Raw genomic sequence first — 21232 nt, forward strand, 5'->3', positions numbered from 1 at the left:
AGGACTTTACAAGCAGGTAGAAGAGGAAACGGCCGATGAACGTCTCGACGCTGAAAGTGAAAGGAATTAATTTCCATTTTCAAGTTTCCAGAGTGTTAGTTGTTTTTCCCAGTGTACCCAATGAAAGGTATGAATTTTGGAATCAGCGCTGTCTGAATTTCATTTTTCACAAACTCCCGGGCGTCGTGAAGTCTAAAAGTACAGCCATGCGCCCAACGTGGGGCTCGAACCCACGACCCTGAGATTAAGAGTCTCATGCTCTACCGACTGAGCTAGCCGGGCGCTGTACAATAATTGTTTTTCTTCACGACTATGTTTGGAGAAAAGTAAATCAGGTTTGGCGTTGAACCCAGAACTACAGAAATTCGGAAAAATTCAATTCAGCCGTTGGTGTATAAACATCCTTCCTATTTCCTTCCATTTTTTGCTTATTATTCTCTACCAAGAGGGGGAAATTTGGGGAGGGGGGGACTGGAAGGGAGAGACTACTTACTTTGGAATTTTATCGGGAGAGTCCCAAGCTGGGAGAAGTGAACGAGGCGAAGCCCGCCCTTGCCACCCTGCCAACAATCTTTTTTAACTCGTGCCTCCACCATTTGGGTTTTCTGCAGCTGTGGGTTGCACGATCAATTTGTAAAATTTATCATGAGGAAAAAAACGAAAGCTAATGAGCAAAAAGTGGTCACCACCTGGAGATGCCGGGGATCGAACCCGGGGCCTCATACATGCAAAGCATGCGCTCTACCACTGAGCTACATCCCCGTTCGCCCTAGGTCGCTTCTCAGAGCTCCCCTAGTAATTGCGTAGTGTACGGCTCCTAACGTAGATTGAATTTTACGATCTGCAGACCACAAACGTTTGCAAAATTCGCGAGAGGCCGCCCCGCGGCGTGCTGTTCCAGAGTCTTTCTTCGACCCTCACTAAAGAAGCTGTTCTTTCCGGAAAGATCCCCGAGAGCGGACAGATCCCGGACTGGGAAGAGGGGAGAAAAGAGACTCACTCATCAGGCATTATGACAAAAAAAAAAAAAAAAAAAAAAAAAGAACCGCGACTCGAAAAAGAAAGATACGTTTGGTTTTTGTTTTAAATGCAAGATAATGTAGTGAAACATAAAAAGTTAAAACAAAACAATGAAGTTAATTGCTGTAGATGCGGAAAGTGCATAGGAAATGGGCGGGTTTTCAAATGCTCGGGTTTTTTTGTTGTTTTTTTTTCCTTAATTTTACGTTTAAATCTGAGTGGTCGTGGTGGCCTGTTGGCTTCGTGGATAAGGTCACATCTGAAAGGAGACCTGGAGGAAGTGCACACTACGGATTTCTGCAAGACTCATCAGCAGTGTGAGCCCAGGAGCTGGTCGGCTGGGATTCGATGGTGGTGCAGTTATTTTTGTGTCTAGTTAGCATTTGCAAGTCAAACATAAACCAATCAAACCGCCATGAGTCAGTTGCCCTGCCGTCCACTGAAGAGGTGCTTGCCACATTTGATTGCATGCTGTGTAGGGATGAGGGATTTGAATAGAAAAAGTGATCAAATAAACAAACAACAAACAAACAAACCTGCAAAAGGATTAGTGAGCTACTTGGGGGCTATAGTCCTTCGAAATAACTTTTTTTTTTAAATCTGGGTCTCACATAACCCAAGCTGACCTTCAAGCAGCTGTGTAGCCAGAGATGACCTTGAATTCCTGATCCCCTGCCCTTCAATGCTGTGATTACAGATCTGTGCCACCAGGCCCAGCAAATAACACATCACTGAAGGTCCCTGAGGCCTTTACTCTGACTTCTTGGTAGATGTACTAGCCCTGCTCACCATCTGCAGTTCTGCGCCTGAAGATTCTAAGGCATTCCTTAGTCCCAGGACTCACTTGTTTCTTCAACTGACTTAAAGTTCCTTATCTTAAAAATAATTGTAGTTGAACTTGCAGAAAAATTAAAACGTTCCATCACGGAGGCAGGCGAAGAATCAAGCAAAAGCCGTGACACAGGACTCTTTCCGACGTGTAGGGGTGTCAAGAAGGCTCACAGGGCTGCACTGGGATGAGAACACGGGAGTGTGAGTATAGGAGCTGGGCACAAGGAGAAGGTGAAGTCTTCAGGTTATTGTGAGGACTTCAGTTTGTACTCAGAGTTAGAAGCTACAGGTGGGGTTTGAGCAGAGAGCTCTGATGTATACTGTGGAGATATCAGCTCTTAAAAGGGTTCTCTAAGGTAAAAAAAAGTAGAAGTGTTGGGGGTATTCACCAGAGAACTCTGCTCAGACATGGATTTAAGGCAATAGAAAGTCTTTACTAGCTGGCCGGCAACTATACTGGGTATTCAGGATCACCTTTCTCAGGGTGAGCTTTTTTTTTTTTTTAATTTATTTTTTTAATTACACTCATGATATTCATTAATTACACTCATGATATTAATTACATTTGTGGTATTCATTGATACTCTTTGCAGTATTCATTCAATAACTATATTTATGATATTTATTAATTACATTAATTGTATTGATTTATTACATTCATGATATTATGTCCTGATACTACTGTCCGTTTGTGGGACTTTTCCATCACACAAAACAGAGATTCTGTACTTAGGAAATCATTGCTCTATATTCCTTTCTTCTTCATCTTGAGATAACATCTAATCTTTCTGTCTCTATGAATTTGTACATTCTATATTTCATGTAATACAATTCTATAGTATTTGTCTCTTTTGAATGTAAAAACATTTTATGTACAACTGCAGGAGAAACAATACACAGATAGCTTGAACATAAAAATAGGTTATAATTCAAAAGTCTAGGGTTATTTGAAACTGGAAAATATTTTCTCTGTAGAAAATAGTAAAAATGATATTTCCCAATAAGCCCTTCTAAGCCAAATAATAGCCGAATTATACATATAAATATTGACTAGATTTTGGGATACATAAGAAACCTATCTTCATCTGTTCAGAGAGCTATGTTTTACTTAAGTTGTGTAAGTGAGATTCCTATTCATCTTCCCCATTCACTTTTTTATTTACAGAAGAGATTTTTCTATAGGCTAATCCATAATCTAAAAAGATTTTAGCCTCTCAGGGTGAGCTTTTAAGCACAAAAAATATGCTCTGACATACTTCAATTCGTAAGAACAGTTAGCCAGAAGCAGAACTACAGAAGCTAAAAAGCAGGGTTAGTTCACTTAGAGACTTTCCCAGAACTATGTGGACTTTGATGGATTAGGCCTTTGTTTTAGTTTTGGCGGGCGGCGCTTTTGTCTGTATGCTGAGTTCTACAGCCTGAAAGGCACTTCCATCATGGAGTCAGTCGTGCTAGGGGCTGGCGTCCTGTTATAGAAGCAGATCACAAAGAGTGTTGACACTGAGGCCTAGGGACTGAGCCAGGGCAGGGATTGGAGTGGGAAGCCTTAGATAGATACTAAGTAGGAAGTAGGAGGCCATGGACTCGAAGGAAGGGGGAATGTCGAGTTCTGAGTGGTCGAGGAGAAAATGCTATCAGGCAGGGCAGATGAGGTGAGGTCTGCCCTTTGGGTTAGAATTGAGTGAGTGGATGGTGGCAATTGACAAGGAAGGTTTTGAGAGGGGTAGAGGAGGAAGCCTGGTCCTAGTGGCCTCCAGAGCGAAACAAGAACACCAGCTGGATAGACAGAGAAGGGTTTTTTTTTCGTTGTTGTTGTTTGTTTGTTTTTTGTTGTTGTCTTTCTTTCTTTCTTTCTTTCTTTCTTTCTTTCTTTCTTTCTTTCTTTCTTTCTTTCTTTCTTTCTTTCTTTCTTTCTTTCTTTCTTTCTTTCTTTCTTTCTTTTTTTTTTTTTTTTTGGTTTTTTGAGACGGGTTTCTCTGTGTAGCCTTGCGCCCTTCCTTGAACTCGCTATGGAGACCAGGCTGGCCTCGAGATCCTCCTGCCTCTGCCTCCCGAGTGCTGGCATTAAAGGCGTGCGCCAGTGTTTTTTTTTTTTTCTTTGTTGTTTTTTTTTGGGGGGGGGGGGTGGCGAAATAATACTGAATGAAACGAGAAAAAGTGGTTGTATTACTTGTTCAAAATTAAAGAGGAAGGGGGAAGAATTGTAAGAAATACAGTTACAAAAGTGGACAAAAGGCCACGCTTGGGGTGAGGAGGTACAGCCAAATTCCAGACCCTAAGTTTAGCTCAGTGCAGTGCCAGGGTGAACGGTTACACGGGGAACCAGACACCTGGCCCCGGGAGGCAGGCCTTTCTTTGCCCCTGCAGTGCAGGGTCAGCCTAGGTCAGCAACTGGGAGTGGAGCCCAGCTAGGCTGGTGCGCTCACCTGTCCCGGACAGTTTCCTTCTGCTGACTGGGTCATCCTGGGGTGGCCTAGAGAGGCCGAGGAAGGGAGGGGCGGGGGTCGATAGAAGGGAAGTCCCCGGCTGGGGTGGTGGCTCTGGGAGCTCAGAGAAAGGGCACCGCCCGCCTCCCTCCACTCCCAGCTGGTGCACCCTCGGCTCAAGTCTCAGCTTGCCGGCGGCAGCCCCGCCCTTCCTCATCCAGTAGTGCTCGGGAGCCCAGCCCAGCCTGGAGCGTCCCGTAGAGTCCAGGGGCCTCCCCAGCGCCGCAAGACTTGGATGTACCAAGGGCACGGATGGCGACCGTGGGGCCCCGGACCGGGCCGAACGCAGGGGCCGAAGCGCTGGCTCTGGCGGCAGAGCTCCAAGGAGAGGCGACGTGCTCCATCTGCCTAGAGTTCTTCCAGGAACCGGTGTCGGTCGAGTGCGGCCACAGCTTCTGCCGCGCCTGCATCACGCGCTGCTGGGAGCGTCCCGCCGCGGGGACCGGCACGGCGACCCGCACGCTGCCCTACCCGCTGCCCTGCCCGCAGTGCCGCGAGCCCGCGCGCCCCAGCCAGCTGCGGCCCAACCGACAGCTGGCCGCGGTGGCCTCGCTGCTTCGGCGCTTCAGCCTGCCCCCTACGGTCTCGGGGGAGTGCGGGACCCCGAAGGCGGCGGCCGGGGCGGCGGCCGCGCGCTGTTCGCAGCACGGAGAGCAGCTTAAGCTCTACTGCCAGGACGACGGACGTGCCATCTGCGTGGTGTGCGACCGCGCCCGCGAGCATCGTGAGCACGCGGTGCTGCCTCTGGAGGAGGCGGTGCAGGAGGCCAAGGTGGGTGCACGGTCTCCTGGACCCCTGGCTCTCTCCTCCAGCCCTCCCGGCGCTCCTGGCAGACTACAGGCCGCATGGCCTGCCGCGGAGCTCGCGTCTCCTTTCTCTCATCCTGATCTGCGGTTTTCCAGGACACATCCCTCCTCTCCTCTGGTCTCCCAGGCCCCACTGCCTGGAGATGGCGGCCCCAGGGACTTGGAGATTTTCTTGTTACCAACTGTTGCTGTAACTCTGCCCGGGAGAAAAATCTCTGTTTGCACGCCCGCCCACACATCCTTTGCCTTCACTTACTTACTCCTTTCCTAGAGGCGTGGCACCTCCTCAAAGTACCCGGTTCATAGAGGACCACAATGGGGCTTCCTGGTTTATGTGGCCTGCCTCAAGAGGCCTGGGCTGTGCGAAGCCCATGGGTTCTGGGCAACTCCCCTTTGTCTGCCCCTTCCTGGGCAGCCGCACAGGAGGTGTGTGCACCCCCTAGTCTTTGGCCCTCATTACGCGTGTGCTTTCTGTTGCTTGAGAGGAGAGCAGGAGACAGGGTGAACTGAACCAACAAAGTGGGGGTCTTGAGTTTCAGTGCAGACCGTGTGGCTCGCTTCACTTGGGCCTCTGGAGTGCCCTTGTATTTGCTCTGCACGGATAGGCTTAGTCTGCACAGGCCGTGTTCACCCCACAGCCGGGGATGATATCTATCCGGTATCCTGCTCCGAGAACAGAACCTTGGCTTTCTCCCAGCTGTCTCTAGGACGGCACACGTGAGAGGGTTTCCAGAATTCTCTTCCCATAGCGTCTCCTTTCATATCACAGGAGCTGCTGGATTCCAGGCTGAAGGCCTTGAAGAAAGAACTAGAAGAGTGTGAAGTGTTCCGGTCTACGGAGGAGACGGAGAGCAAGGAGCTTCTGGTGAGTCCAAGTGTGGGAGGCATGAGGTTGTGAATACTCAGGGCAGGGAGGAGGGAGAGGGGGAGAGAGAGAGATGGGGGGCGGGGGAGTTGAAACAGTAGGGTGGATTTCAGAAAGATAATGTGGTATACATCCTGAAGGTTGACCATACAGTTTATAATACGAACCAGAGCTTGTGAAAGAGACCATTCAAAAATATCTCTAGGATGTACAATCATTCATAACCAACCGATTAGGTCCTGTAGCAACATCTTGTAACTGAATGCATTAATATTTCTTCACAGAAACATGTAATATTAAATGAAAACATGAATACAGTAAGGAGCCCGCATATCAGCCTGAGACATATTCTGCCATGGAAAGAACTGTGGGCAAGTGATCATTTTCAAAGCTTCGATTTAAGAATTAGAGGTTCAGGGAGAAGATGGTGAAGGGGGATCGGAACTGCTCCTGGCTGTGGCAGAGGACAGGAGGCCTGGGGACTCTGGTTCTAAGTAGCCTCTAGTGTCCAGCACCTCCAATATGAAAGGAAAGTAAAATGGATCTCATCTCGGTTACTATGGACAAACATGAGTCTGTCATTTTCTACCTCACAAATTCAGTCCCAATCTCAATAAATAGTGCTGAGGGAATGAAAGGAACCAATTGGGCCTTTTAGGACGAAGTCATTTGTCCATAAAGCTAGGAATATAGGGAGAGGCAGGCATGGAGGACCCTCTTAGTCTCTAAAAAAGTATCTATTTGTTTATATTTATATTGTGGGGTGCATGTGCAGTCACTATCTGCATGTGGAGGTCAGAGGGTAACTTTGTGTCAGTCCCTGCCCTCCGCCTTGAGGTAAATTCTCAGGATTGAACAGGTTTATGAGCCAGCCAAGTGTCTTTTACTTGCTGAGATATCTCACTAGCCCAAACTTTCTACTCTTTACGTTAGATAGGGAAAGACTATGGAGTTCAGATCCCCAGGCTCTTCTCTGAGCTCTTTGTTGTTGTTATTGTTGTTTTGTTTGAGACTGAGTCTCTCTATATAGCCCTGGCTGTCCTGGAACTTGCTATGCAGACCAAAGACCAGGCTAGCCTCAAACCTATAGAGACCCACCAGCTTCTCCCTCCCCAGTGCTAGGATTGAAGCTGTATGCCGCCAGGCCCTCTCATTACTCTTAACTGTTTTTACACCTTCATCCATCGGACCTCCCAGACTTTCATGTATAATCATTCACTTCTCCCCGCAAAGCAAAGTTCACCCATCCAGACCTTTATTCCACCTCCGCTGGAGAAAGCAGCAAGAGCATACAAACCTCTTCAACCTTTGCTTTACATCTGTGACTGAGAGGACATGCTCTATGGCCTGGGCAGCTTCCCAGGCTCTAACCTACTTCCCCAGGATATTGTTTAGCACCTCCCATCTCTGCCCTTTCTCAAACCCTCCCCCTAAAACTATCCAAACCAGGGCCTCTCACAGCCAAGCAAGTGCTCTACTACTGAGCCACATGTCCCTCATTCTTCTCACCGTACATAAAGCAGCAAGTGAGCCTGCCTCTGTTCCACTAAACAGGGATTTTATAATTGTACATATCATGTGGGCTGGAAGTCAGGGGTAGGAAGAGGAGATTACTTTCATCTGAAAAATGCCCTTACCTCAGGGGATACCCAGTAATGTCTGGAAGTATTTTGGGTTGTCAGCACTGGGAGTGTCACTGGCATTTACTGGCCAACTCCCAGGAAGCCCCCATAGCCAGGAATTATCTGGCTCCAAAGGTCAACAGCAGCAAGATTGGGACACCTCTGTTTACAGTTTTCTTAGTCTGGGAGTCTGCTTTCTGCTGCTGTCACACAGTAAGTATCACTGACTGTGTGCTTTTTCAAGAATGGAATGTCACAGGTAAAGCCACGGAACATGTGGCAACACATAGATGAACAGAAATGGGCTGGATTTAAGTGCAAGAGCTAGTCAGTGGTAGGCCTGAGCTAATGGCCAAGCAGTTTTAATTAAAAAAAAAAATGGAGTGTAACAGGGTGTGATGGCTCACACCTTTAATTCCAGCAGTTGTGGGTCAGAAACAGGTTATCTGTGAGTTTGAGGCCAGCCTGGTCTTCATAATGAATTCCAGGACAGCCAGGGCTACATAACAACAACAATAACAACAACAACAATAACAACAACAACAACAACAGTGATGATGAGAGTTTAGTTCACAGTTCTGGAGGCTGGGAAGTCTAAGGATGGTGCCAGTAGCTGCTCTGCACTTCATGAGAGCTTTCTTACTGAACCATAACAAGAAAGCTCCAGGCCAGCCAGAGACCTTGTCTCTAAAATGCAGGGTGAAAGAGAATTAAATAAATACAGAGAGGGGGAAAAAGCAACCTTTGATTTAATCCTCATGATGGAAGCTGCAGCTTGAGGTAGCTGTGGGGAGTTTGCAGATGCCCTAAGGCCCATGTCCTAAGAGACACCAGAGGACATATGTGGCAGAGGAGAAAGGAGCATGTGTTGAGGCTGTAGCTTGTACGGAGTCAGGGGTGTGAGCTCGCTCTGTGGCCTCTAACTCACAGAGATCCACCTGCCTCTGCCTCCCGAGTGCTGGGATTAAAGGCCTGCGCCACCACCGCCCGGCCCTCAAAACTGTCTTAATGTTCTGCCCAAGTCCCTTCTTCTCTAAGTTGTGTGCCAACTTTTTCCCGAGACAGAAGCAGATGGTAGCCGAGAAGGAGAAGGTGGGGGCCGAGTTCCAGGCACTTCGGGCCTTTCTGGTGGAGCAGGAGGGTCGGCTTTTAGGCCGACTGGAGGTGCTGTCCCGGGAAGTGACCCAGAAGCAGAATGAGAACATGGCGCAGCTGGAGAATGAGATCACTCAGCTGGCCAAGCTCACCAGCCAGATCCAGGAGACAGCTCAGAAGCCGGATCTAGACTTCCTCCAGGTGAGGCTGTTTCAGTCACAGCCTTGAGGCATTTGTCCCCAGGCATGAGGAAAGGCTGCTGGAGGACAATCATACCCCAGGAAGAAGGGGATCGGGGAAAAGGGCACTGGGATTGGAAGGCGAGAAGGGATGTGATAAAACTTTCATGGTTATTGGCCATTATAATTTCTAATTTATTTTACATTTAGTCTTGTATACACATAATCGAGACCAGTCTCAGAAAACAATCCTCATCTTTGCAACCTGTAATAATTCACTCTAATGTGCTCTATGCTATTCTATTTCATTAAAAAAAAAGTTGGGGCTGGAGAGACGGCTAAGCAGTTAACAACACTGGCTGTTTGATTCCCAGTACCCAAATGGTGGCGCATCACCTCTAACTCTATTTTTTGGAGATCTGGTGCCCTCTCCTGGCCCCCAGACACAGGTGGTGCACAGACATGCAGGCAAGCAAAACACCCATACACATAAACATTTATTAAAAAATAAATAAAGGCCGGGCGGTGGTGGCGCACGCATTTAATCCCAGCACTCGGGAGGCAGAGCCAGGCGAATCTTTGTGAGTTCGAGGCCAGCCTGGTCTACAGAGTGAGATCCAGGACAGGCTCTAAAGCTACACAGAGAAACCCTGTCTCAACCCCCCCCCCCCCGAAAAAAAATTAACTAAACAAACAAACAAGCCAGGCAGTGTTTTGTATAATATTTAAGGGTCCAGCCTTAAATTTATACAAATCTAGGGGCCCAGGAGAGGCACTACCATTGGTGTGGGAATGAATCCAGTTGCTCGGAGCTCTTTCGTTCAATTCATTTATTCGTCAGTCACCATCATTCAATCACCAGTTTATTTATTTATTTATTTATTTTATTTTTTGGTTTTTGGCTTTTCGAGACAGGGTTTCTCTGTGTAGCTTTGCACCTTTCCTGGAACTCACAGAGATCCTCCTGGCTCTGCCTCCCGAGTGCTAGGATTAAAGGCATGCGCCACCACCGCCCAGCCTCAATCACCAGTTTAAATCTCTCAAATCTGTTCATTTCTTAATTCCCTCAATTTCTGATTTCTTTTTCTCTTAATTTCCTTCACTTCTTAGTTCCCTTAATCCTTAGTTCCCTCCATTCCTAGTTCCCTCCATCCTCAGTTCTCTCAAATCTTCAATCCTTCAGTTCTTCATTCCCTTCCCTTCCTGATTTCTCTAAATTTCTTTAGTTCCAGTTCTCTTAGTTTCCCTAGTTCCAATTCTCCTAGTTTCCCTAGTTCCAATTCTATTAATTCCCCCAAATCCTAGTTCCCCTTTCCTTGGGCTGGTCTATATCCTCTCCTAAGCAGTAACACCGTATGTTTTGTATGTTTTGTATACGGCACGAGATTGTAGGGGTCCCCGCTAGAGGCTTCCTGGCAATTTTATTTGCAACCCAAAAGGGGAGAGATAAGAGTGGAGTCAGTTAGCAGTTGAAATATATCAGAAAAGGAATGTGTGCTAGGAATATATCCTTACTGTGGTTAGGTGAAAGCATTACAAGTCTGTCATAAATGTGTTCAACTATAAACTTACAGGTAGTAGGGTAGGGAAAGCCTGTAGGTCACTAAAAGTTAAAACTCACTTTTTTCCCTCTGCCGCCAGTTTCTGACAGGGCAGGGGAAGAGTCCTGGTAGGTAGTCAATCTGCATCACAGCTTGAAGTGCCTGCTGAGGGGAAACTCCCTTTGATCTAAGAGGTTCTCTGGGGGTGGGGGGAGACAGAGAGAGAGGGAGAGAGAGAGAGAGAGAGAGAGAGAGAGAGAGAGAGAGAGAGAGAGAGAGAGAGAGGGAGAGGAGAGAGAGAGAGAGAGAGAGAGAGAGAGAGAGAGAGAGAGAGAGAGAGAGGAGGCCTTGATTTGCACAAGAAACAAAGCTTGTTCCTCTAGTTGGTAGGCATTTGGCCTTTGAGACATGTAGTCTCAGAAAAGACATTTTATCTAAGTTTGGGGTTTTTCAGGCGTCTAACAGGTGATGGCTTGGAGCTCAGATGGCCTGTTCCTTGCTTGTCTTTTAAGGCTTTGTTTGGGGTTGACTCTGTTTTAGGAAGCTCAAGGAGGGTATTTGCAAAAGGCAGATACCCCAAACAAATGCTAAAGAAGGGGCCTGGAGCTCAGAGGCAGAAGGTTCTGTCTATGTGACTATCCAGGTGCTTTGAAACGGAGATTCACACTCACATACACATTTTAGGAGAATTATGAGCACAAGGAATTCATAGCAAGGCACGACTGAATATTGAGCCGCATAACACCAATAGACCTTGCTGATTGGCTTCCCATTGATTGACCATTGACCTTATCAAGGTATAGCTTATCATGTACAGCTGGACTTCTATTTCATATCCCTGTGGCTCGCCACAGCGGTGGTGGCGCACGCCTTTAACCCCAGCACTCGGGAGGCAGAGGCAGGCAGAGCTCTGTGAGTTCGAGGCCAGCCAGTGAAACCCTGTCAGGGTGGAGGTGGGGGACAGACAGACACAAAAAAAGAAACAACCAAGACACTGTGACTTGTCTGGGGTGGTAACCATGCTTGTGGTAAACACTGGGTCTTGTCAGATAGCCCAGGGAGGATTTCACAATAAAAGCTGTGCATGTCTGTGACCAGGGCTGAAGGGCACTAGGAGTGACAGAACATCCTGTGGCCAGCCACAGCTGGAAACCACTGTCACCCGTGTTCAGTGGGGCATGGCTTATTTTCTGAGTTGGGTAAGGAACAAGTCATGTTTTCTCAAAGGTGAATGAATGGAGGTTAGATGATGATGGTTTGATTTCCTTTCCTCTTTTCTTCCAGGAATTCAAAAGCACACTAAGCAAGTGAGTGAACCTAACCAGTCCTCGGTCTTCCCAAGCTCCTTTGCCCTCCCACCAAGCTTTCTCTCTTTATCCCAACGTCATCTCTCACCTCCTGACTCCCAACTCCTACTTCCTTACCTGGGTCCCTTTTGAGGCAAAGGCCCCCTTTCCTGGCTGTGGGAATTCCTAGATAAAGTTGGCTTTCCCTTTTCCTCTTACAGGAAGCAACTGGGAAGACAGAGAGAAGGGATGGGGAGAGGAAGAGGGAGGGAGACATGAGAGAATAAGATAGTCAGTTTGATGATATTCTCTTCAAAGGCAATTCTCCAATCATATACCTTCTTCCCCCAGACCCACCTCCTAAAGGTTGTGCTATCTCCCAATAGTGCACAAGTTGGTAATCGGGCCTCTAGGACTGCATGTATCTATAGCACCCCCCTAACTGTCAGAGGGCACTGGAGTGAGCTGGGGCTCTTGGGACTTCCTCGGGGGCCTTGTCCTGCAGGTGCAGCAGTATGCCTGGCTGCAAGCCAACCACGGTCTCATCGGAGATGAAGAATAAAGTGTGGAATGTTTCCCTCAAGAGTTTCATCTTAAAAGGATTGCTGAAGAAGTTCAAAGGTATGGGCCGTGGGTGTGGGCTGGGTCATGCAGTGTTGAGGGGAGGGGGCATGCTCCTGGTAGGTGTGTCTTTCCTGAACTGAGAAGAGGAGACAGGAGTTGGGGCATACCGAAGCCAGATTGTTCTGGGAAGGCACTGATGACAATGCCCTCTGGGTCCCATCGTCCTGTGCCCCCCCCCCAATCCTGCTTTCCATGGGGACAGACAGATTAGAAGAGTACTCGGGGCAGGAAGAAGGCTAAGTGGGGAGATGTCAGGTCAGACCGGTTCTAGATAATAGAGGGAAAACAGGAAGTGGTGGAGCTAGGACACTTGGGGGGGTCCCTTCTCCTCCTGTTCCCATCTTGGTCTGTACATGCAAATCTTGGCCTCTGAGAAGCTGGAGTCAGGTGTGCTCTAGGTGTGTGGGGAGAAGAGGTTTCCTGGCCGAGCAGTCTCCCACACTGTGTATATTTGCTCTGCTTTGTTTCTCTGTAGAGGATCTCCGGGGAGAGCTGGAGAAAGAGGAGAAAGGTATGGCTGACCGTTGTGACTGGCCAGGTAGGGAGCCTTCTCCCTGCCAGAGGCTGTCTCTCTGGGCTTTACAAATCCCTGTCTGCCCATCCACCTCAGTGACTATCACTCTGGTTACTGTTCTGTTGCTATGAAGAGACACTAGGACCAATGCAACTCTTATAAAGGAAAACATTTCATTGGGGCTTGCTTACTGTGTCAGAGGGTAGTTCATGATCAGCATGGCTGAAAATGGACAGGCATGGTGCTGTAGCAATAGCTGAGAGCTTTGCATCTCCATCTGCACGCAGCAGGCAGAAAGAGAGAAAGAGAAAGACAGAGAGAGAGAGAGAGAGAGAGAGAGAGAGAGAGAGAGAGAGAGAGAGAGAGAGAGGCAGGTAGACAGACAGGCAGACAGACAGACAGACAAACTGACTCTGGGCCTGGCTTGGGCTACACATGTCTTCCAACAAGGCCACACCTCCTAATTCTTCCCAAATAGTTCCACTCCCTGATGACTAAGCATTCAAACATATGAGCCTATGAGAGCCATTCTCATTCAAATCACCACAGAGGGCATGGAATAAATCCTATAATAGTGTTTACAACTTAGTGCATTTTGTAGCTTTTTATTCTTATTTATTTATTTATTTATTTATTTATTTATTTATTTATTATTTTTTTGTTTTGTTTTGTTTTTCGAGACAGGGTTTCTCTGTGTAGCTTTGCGCCTCTCCTGGAACTTACTTGGTAGCCCAGGCTGGCCTCGAACTCACAGAGATCCGCCTGCCTCTGCCTCCCGAGTGCTGGGATTAAAGGCGTGCGCCACCACCGCCCGGCTATTTATTTATTTATTTATTTATTTATTTATTGGTTTTTCAAGATAGGGTTTCTCTGTGCAGTTTTGTGCCTTTCCTGGGACTCTCTTTGTAGACCAGGCTGGCCTTGAACTCACAGAAATCCTCCTGCCTCTGCCTCCCGAGTGCAGTTTTTTATTTTGAACCTTTTCAAACATAATTTAAAAGGAGAGAGAAGAGCATAAGGCATGCCACACATGTTCACATTATATATCTTCAATTGCCAATTGGTGAACATTTTTTTCACAGACATTGTGTTCAATTTGTTTGTTTGTTCATTTTGTTTTTTCAAGACAGGTTTTTTTGTGTGTAGCTTTGGCTGTCCTAGAACTCGCTCTGTAGATCAGGCTGGCCTCAAACTCACAGAGATCTGCTTGCCTCTCCTTCTCGAGTGCTGAGATTAAAGGTGTGCACCACCACTACCACATATAACTGGCTATATGCGCAGTTTTATAACAAAACAAGATATTGTATTTCCACAAATATCTCAGATTTTACTACCTCTAAAGAGACAGACTTTTTCTTTTTCAATTTTTTCTGGTTTTTCAAGATGGGGTTTCTCTGTAGCTTTGGAGCCTGTCCTGGACTAGCTCTGTAGACCATGGCCTCAAACTCACAGAGATCCGCCTACCTCTGCCTCCCAAGTGCTGGGATTAAAGGCATGCACCCAGCATCTTTTTTGTCTATTTTAAAGACAGGGTCTCACTGTATAGCTCTGGCTGGCCTGGAACTGACTGTAGACCAGACTTGCTCCCAGCTCACAGAGCTCTGCCTCACACTCCCTCCCAAATGCTGAGAATATAGGGTGGACCTTCAGATCACTCAAGAGACGACTCCTAAAAAACAGAACCATCATACCTAGAAAAAAATGATGATTCTTTCTTGTGTCTAATTTTCAAATTTCCCCAGTTGTCTTTGTTTTGAGACAAGGCTCTTGTAGCTCCTACTGGCCTCAGGCTGGCGATATGACTGAAGGTGGCCTTGAATTCTTCTGCCTCCACCTCCCAAGCTCAGGTTTTCTCTACTACCCTGCTTCACAATTATCTTTGAAATCAGATTTATTGACCTGCTCAAATTGAGATCCAAACCAGGCCCACTGTATTTCTTAGATTTTATGAGTTTATTAAAAAATTTAATACGTGTTTGTTAAATTGAAAAGAAAAGAAAGGAACAAGGAAAGTTAAATCGCTGATGTGGAGGGAGGGTTGACGGGCATTGGCTTTCCCTCAAGGGAGGGAAGACCCGGTGACAAGAAGGGACTGTGCCCTGAGTGCCAAGGCTGTGAAAGTAATGTGTTTGGAGACATCTTTCTCTTTCTCTATCCTCAGTGGAACTCACTTTGGACCCGGACACAGCCAACCCCCGCCTCATCTTGTCCCTGGATCTAAAGAGCGTGCGCCTAGGACAGCGTGCCCAGGACTTGCCTAACTATCCCCGCCGCTTTGATACCAACACCCGCGTTCTGGCGTCCTGTGGCTTCTCCTCGGGGCGACATCACTGGGAGGTGGAAGTGGGCTCCAAGGATGGCTGGGCCTTCGGTGTGGCCCGCGAGAGCGTGCGTCGCAAGGGCCTCACGCCCTTTACCCCCGAGGAGGGCGTCTGGGCCATGCAACTCAACAACGGGCAGTACTGGGCTGTGACCAGCCCCGAGAGGACGCCCCTCAACTGTGGCCAGCTGTTGCGGGTGAGGGTGGCGCTGGACCTGGAGGTGGGGGCGGTGTCCTTCTACGCAGTGGAGGACATGCGCCACCTCTACACCTTCCGCGTCAACTTCCAGGAGCGAGTGTTCCCCCTTTTCTCGGTTTGCTCCACTGGCACCTACTTGCGAATCTGGCCTTGAAGAGCTGTCTGGCTTCCTAGGAGGGGACAGGGCAGCCGCGGGGGGGCTAGGACAGAGCTACTCCATCTTGGACCTTCCCTCCACACCCCTAACCCGGGCTGCCCTAGCGGGCTATCACAGAGCTCACAACCGAGGTGCTGAAAACCGAGGAAAGAGGTGCTGTGGGTAACGAACTGCACAGGGAAGAGATAGATGCCTTGGACCCTCGGTGGCTGCTCCCCTTGGCCCCCTTCCTGTAATGTTCCTGCAAATTGTATCTGAACTATGGAGAGGTGGTCGCCCACTTAGGACAAAAGCCCAGCTCTTAACAAAGATGCTTCTAACCACACGAGCTTACCATCTTGATTTAAAAGGGTCCCTGTGAGCCAGGGCAATGTCAAAGACTGGTACCCTCGCAAAGGGTGTGGTTTGGCCCTGGAGCCATCAGGTTATTACTTTACATTTGTGGCAGCTGCGGGCTCTGCATAGCGAGGTCATCGAGTCCTCCGGATCCAGCTGGCCGGGCTAGGTTGTTTATTTAGGGAGGAATATTGTAGCTCCAGGCTCAGGAGCCGGTCTAACCAGATCTGGAAGGAAACTCTTGACCTACACGAGAGGCCTGGATGACAGTGTACATACATACACACACGTGCATTGCACTTCTCCAGCACGCCTTAGCCTGATACGATGATATCCTTGACCACAGTGACTGGCAACGTGTCTGGTCACAGGTGCCTTAAATCTCACATTTTTCATTAGTATATGGTCTCCTTTGGGTAAGGAGATCAAAGATTCTGGAATTGTGAAACACAATTTGATATTTAGGGGTTTACAGATGCAACCTGCACCAATGTCGAGACAGCATAAACAGTCCTGACAAACCCTTTCTGGAACTTACTAACTCTATGCAAACAGCAGAGCATCCTGGTGACAAGGGTTGCTGCGTGTCTGCCCCCTCCTTATCCTCTTGGCTGGCTATTGTTCCATAGCTTCCACAAAGCTGGGCTTCTGGAAGGGCCGCAGTGGGCTGTTTCTTGCTTAGTGCTCCCCTGGGTAGGGGCAGAAGGGGCAGAAATACAGATTTTGAGCACAATTCTCGGGGTGCTGGCTAGACTCATTCTTGACTCCCTCATTTGACTGCAGGAGGAGGATATGTCTGAGCAATGGTTTCTGCTAGAAGGATCCCGAGTGTCATGTATTTGAGGTGTGTGAGCTTGTGTGCTTGTATCTCAGATTTGGGATGAGGGGGAATGAGTGTTTCAGATGTTATGCCCAGATCTCAGGGACCCCCCAAAAGACCACCACGGAGACCAAATCCCATACGTAAAAGCAAAGAGCCTTTATTTTCAAGCTCCCAGATTGGTCTCTTCTATCTGTCCGATGCAGCAGTGAGAGCAGAGAGCCCTGAGCCCAGGCGGGGTAGAGTTTTTATCTTAGCAGAGGTTGGGGTGAGGGGATTTCCAGGGTTCAGGACCCTGATTGGCTGACATTTGTCTAGGGGTATCTGTAAAACAAAAATAGGTGTGTGCTAGACTGTAGGGACATCTGGCCACCTTATCTAATGGTTGGAATGTTTGGGATGTTGGGTACTTCTCCTTAGATGTAGGCCCTCCCTGGGTGGCATCAGCTTATGGCTTTTCCTGGAAAAATACATTCACACAGACATATACACATGAACACATACACACACATGATTTCATTTCAAAGGGAATGAGAGTTCATTCTGGTGTAAGGGTGTGACAGCCAGCCCTAAGCTGATGGCACTGTGTTATTGCCTGCTCTATCTAAGTCATTAGTCACACTTCCCCCAGAGTGCTCAGACCTGTGTAATAATTTCACATATGCCCCTGTGATGGCTAAAGAAACTTAATATAGTACCAGGCACCCCTTAAGGGCCTCTGACATTTACCCTGGAATGCCTGTGAGAGCCTAGTGGCCTGCAGGTGAGACAAGAACAGGATAATGATGTTCCTGCTTTCTGCTTTTGGAAACTCACTTAGCACTGTGGGACTGGGATGAAGTGTTTTTTTTTTTTTTTTTTTTTTACTACTATACAAGGGGAGAGAGAAACAGTGGGGAAGTAAAGAGGTTTCTTGTCCAGCTCCGGATTCCATAGAAATTGTAATGTACACCTTTGAGATCACCTTTATAAACCCTCCCTTTAGCTCTCTTCTGCATGGAGTGCGGTTTGCCTCTAAGGCTGCTGTCTTTCTGTTAGCAGTAAGAACAAACTTGTTTAATCTAAATTGAGTCTAAGTCTTGGGTCTTTCCCTGTGGATTTGAACGCCACAACACTGGCGTCAAGTATGAGTGACTATGTCCTTGGGACAGATTTAGATAACTCCAAATACTGTGGTTCAAACCTTTTTTTAAAATTTTTTAATTTTTTAATTTTTTTTTAATTTTAAGATGAGGTCTCTTTCTGTATCCTTGATTAGCCTGGAACTCTCTGTAGACTAGATTGGCCCTGGACTCACAGAGATACTTCTGCCTCTGTAGCTGTGGGATTAAAGATGTGTGCCAACCATACTCAGTTTGTATGGCTTTTTGATGATCATAATTTCCTCTGCATCATTCAATAACTGTGTTTAGAATGACACAGTATTACATGTCACAGGAACTGGGATGTTGGGTGTAGGTATACCATGTACATGTGAGGCCAGGACTAGGGATTGTGGGTAGCTGCTGTCTGTATACATGATTGTATCTGTCAGGGAATGGTATTTGTAGCATGATTGTAGATTTCTGTATAATGGCCGTAATGGGACAACAGTTACTATGACAATTATTTGGCTACAGGGCAACTTGGTGACTTGGCTGCACAAGCTCATGTAAGGCATTCCTCTCTTGGGCATCACAAGACCTCTAACATTATTGGGTCTCTGAGAATAACTGGCCCGAAGACATCTTTCTTACTCCACCCATTAGTCCTAGACCCCAGAAACCCAGGATTCTACATCTCATCTTCACCGAGTTCTCCGCAGGGACTGCCTCTGACCGGTACAACAACCCAAGTCATCTCATTTGAGGGCCAGGGCAGACTAGCCACCAGGGCGAGGGTGATGGACTACAGCCACTGCTTTTAATTTCTTCTCAGATTATGACTCCTGTCTTCCTCTACATGCTCATCCTCTCTGTCTTCCGCTCAGTGGGCTCTTAGGGGCCCTGACAAACTAGTTCATGGCTGGCTTTAAGATGTACCTTAAGGTTGGTTGTACTTTTCAGATTTGCGTGTAAGTATGGTGGGATCAGGGGACTCTAAGTCTCTCCGGTGATCTCCGCTCAGCACCTCGGAAGAGCCCGACCGCGTGATTCCCTCCCAGCTGTCACTACCCAGCCCCTTTCAGGTACCTCCTAATATCACTGACTTTGTAGCCTGCAGGACAGTTTCATCGACCCCCTCCCCACTGCATTACCAGCCCTTTGACCTTTGGCTCCAGTCCTTGGTCACAAGCCCCTTTCCGGCTCTAGGGCACTCCTCACAGCTCCTGCCACTGGAGGGGCAGCCCCCTCCGGCCTGCAGGCACGACACGGACCTGTTCTTCAAGAGGCTATGTCCGAAGACTCCTGATTTATCTGTCCTTGTGGACAGTGCAGTTGCGCCTGCTGCTGCTATTCGATTGAAAGACAATTCCATTTCATCATTCTTCAACCCGGCGTTACATTCTGCGGCTGCGCGATGATGGCGATGGTATTAACTGCTCGTGCGCAGAGGCCGGTTGCACGGTTGGCTCCATAGCTCAGGGGTTAGAGCACTGGTCTTGTAAACCAGGGGTCGCGAGTTCAAATCTCGCTGGGGCCTTCGACACCCTGCTTTTTTATTGCTGCCCATAATGTCAACAACAGGATAATATTGAAATTGCGCGTGGGAGGCTAGGTCCTGGCGGTGTTCTTTTTCCTCTCACGTAGCGGCAGCCCAGAGCTGAATTCCTGCATACTGTCTTGAAGTCAGACCCACTGCTGATTTCCCCATCAAGCTCCTGCGTCCAGCGCTATTTCTCCGCTGTTGCCCCATCCACAGGCTCCGGTGAGGTCACCGCCCCCAACCTCCTGTCACCCCACTGTCCCAGGGCTTCACACGCTTTGATAGCTCCAATCCGCTTCGCCTTTCCGGATGGAGAGCGTTGCACCAACAGGCCACCTCGCCTCTCGGCGCCGGACCCGGAGTCGCCCGCAGCGCTGGGCACTAAGTCTGCCGCTCTGCTTCCCTGCCAGGGCGGGGTGTCTCGGGGCTGCAGGTCCCTGTCGCCTCCGTGTGGAGTTACAGAAAAAAAAAATGCAAATAAACGTTCACTTTCCTAACATATGTAATTTCCTATTTTTTGTTATTTTCACTCATTTTCTTAAGAAAAACATACAACTAATTATGCTCATTGGCTCGTAAAGTGTACAGAATGAGTGTAAAATCCTCAGTGAATTTAGAGTGCTTGCCAAGCCAGGGCCAGGGCCAAGCTGCTGTAAGAATTTCCCTGGGGAGACATCAACAAATGTGGATTCACTTTAGAGAGGGCACTAGGAAAGAACGAACAAACAAAAACAAAAAGGTTCTACTTATGTCTAGCACGGCGAACACACTGGCTAGTCTTGTGTCAACTTGACCCGCAAAGGAGAGTTATCTGAAAGGAGGGAACCTTAATTGAGAAAAATCCTTCATAAGATCTGGCTGTAAGGCATTTTCCTAGTTAGTTATTGATTAGGGAGGGTGGTGCCATCCCTGGACTGCTGGTCCTGGGTTCTATTAGAAAGCGGACTGAGCAAACCACGGGAAGCAAGCCTGTAAGCAGCACTCTTCCACGACTCTGCATCAGGTCCTGCCTCCAGGTTCCTGCCCTTTTTGAGTTCCTCTTCCTTCAATAATGAGCAGTGCTGTGGAAGTGTAAGCCGAAAAAACCCTTTCCTCCCCAAGTTACTTTTTGGTTATGGTGTTTTTTTCTCTGGCGATAGAAACCCTAAGACAGCGAACCCATGCGTTTATGGGCATTACTTCCAGGATTCTGGGTGGAGGATTATTTGCGGGAGTACAGGTGATTCAAAAGCAGCTACATCTCCGAAAAGCCCACCCCAGCATGGACAGTGAGTGACTCACGAAGGTTTCATCCCAGGAGCGCCCTGCTGTACTTGGCAAGCAGGCCCACCAGAGTCTCTTTCTTTTGGCCAGCAATGGCTAACAACAGCTTTTATAGCCTTAGGGAGAAAGGCTTTGTGCTTCTTGGAACTCTCTGAGCTTTCAGGGCCTGCCATTAATTTCCCGAGCCGTACTAATTTCGTTAGTCTCTATGCGGAGGAAATAGCTAAGACGACAACCCAGGAGCTGCAGGTGTCTGGGGACGGTGTTGCTTTTCCCGGCCGAAGGGAACCTCGGAGAGGCTTGTAGCAGGTGGGTTGCAGCAGGTGGCTCAGGATTCCAAAACAGAATCCTCACCCAGCACACGAGAGCTAAGAACACCTCTAGCGAAGGCCTGGGTGGAGGCTGGAGGTGAGAGCGACGAGAGCGGAGAGTGGAGGGGTGAGTGGGAGTCAGCGCCCCACGCCGTTTGGTGACAGCCATTGATAACAACATAGAACTCAACCCGAGGCCCAGCGCTGAGTGAACGATTGCGAATTTAACGAGGGACCCCGAATCAACTCTCTTTTGCTATGAAATGAACCAGAGCAATCAAAGCGGGCTAGGTGAGGGAAGGTCGGTTGCGAGAGAGGAGGAAACGCGTCCC

The 21232-nt window shown here is 48.2% G+C and overlaps 1 protein-coding gene and 3 non-coding genes across 5 annotated transcripts; 2 read left to right on the plus strand and 2 right to left on the minus strand.

Moving 5' to 3' along the window:
• Nucleotides 1–209: 209 nt before the first annotated feature.
• Trnak-cuu (transfer RNA lysine (anticodon CUU)) lies at nucleotides 210–282 on the minus strand. The gene has a single exon. It is a non-coding gene; the product is annotated as a tRNA-Lys (tRNA).
• Nucleotides 283–690: 408 nt separating this feature from the next.
• Nucleotides 691–762, minus strand: Trnaa-ugc (transfer RNA alanine (anticodon UGC)). The gene has a single exon. It is a non-coding gene; the product is annotated as a tRNA-Ala (tRNA).
• Nucleotides 763–4305: 3543 nt separating this feature from the next.
• Trim7 (tripartite motif containing 7) lies at nucleotides 4306–15549 on the plus strand. 2 transcript variants are annotated; one of them, XM_059270400.1, is made up of 7 exons: nucleotides 4354–5108; nucleotides 5913–6008; nucleotides 8696–8926; nucleotides 11730–11752; nucleotides 12237–12352; nucleotides 12831–12866; nucleotides 15031–15549. In XM_059270400.1, exons 1-7 carry the CDS (start codon nucleotides 4590–4592, stop codon nucleotides 15540–15542), a joined length of 1533 nt encoding a protein of 510 aa, XP_059126383.1. In that variant the 5' UTR covers nucleotides 4354–4589; the 3' UTR covers nucleotides 15543–15549. The 2 variants fall into 2 exon arrangements, with proteins under 2 accessions (XP_059126384.1, XP_059126383.1); XM_059270401.1 differs by lacking the exons at nucleotides 8696–8926; nucleotides 11730–11752; nucleotides 12237–12352; nucleotides 12831–12866; nucleotides 15031–15549 and adding an exon at nucleotides 6293–7150 and having other exon boundaries at nucleotides 4306–5108.
• A 3701-nt stretch (nucleotides 15550–19250) lies between these two features.
• On the plus strand, nucleotides 19251–19323 carry Trnat-ugu (transfer RNA threonine (anticodon UGU)). The gene has a single exon. It is a non-coding gene; the product is annotated as a tRNA-Thr (tRNA).
• The last annotated feature ends 1909 nt before the right edge of the window (nucleotides 19324–21232 follow it).

The sequence above is a fragment of the Peromyscus eremicus genome, chromosome 8a (assembly GCF_949786415.1).
Source record: "Peromyscus eremicus chromosome 8a, PerEre_H2_v1, whole genome shotgun sequence".
In the NCBI taxonomy this organism is placed as follows: Eukaryota; Metazoa; Chordata; class Mammalia; order Rodentia; family Cricetidae; genus Peromyscus; species Peromyscus eremicus.

What these genes read in the sequence shown, in the direction of transcription:
- Trim7 (XM_059270400.1), top strand. Translation starts at nt 4,590, where the DNA reads ATGGCGACCGTGGGGCCCCGGACCGGGCCGAACGCAGGGGCCGAAGCG. An exon ending in CGGAGAGCAAGGAGCTTCTG is followed by an intron (nt 6,009 to 8,695) that starts GTGAGTCCAAGT and finishes TTCCCGAGACAG; the next exon opens with AAGCAGATGGTAGCCGAGAA. An exon ending in ATTGCTGAAGAAGTTCAAAG is followed by an intron (nt 12,353 to 12,830) that starts GTATGGGCCGTG and finishes GTTTCTCTGTAG; the next exon opens with AGGATCTCCGGGGAGAGCTG.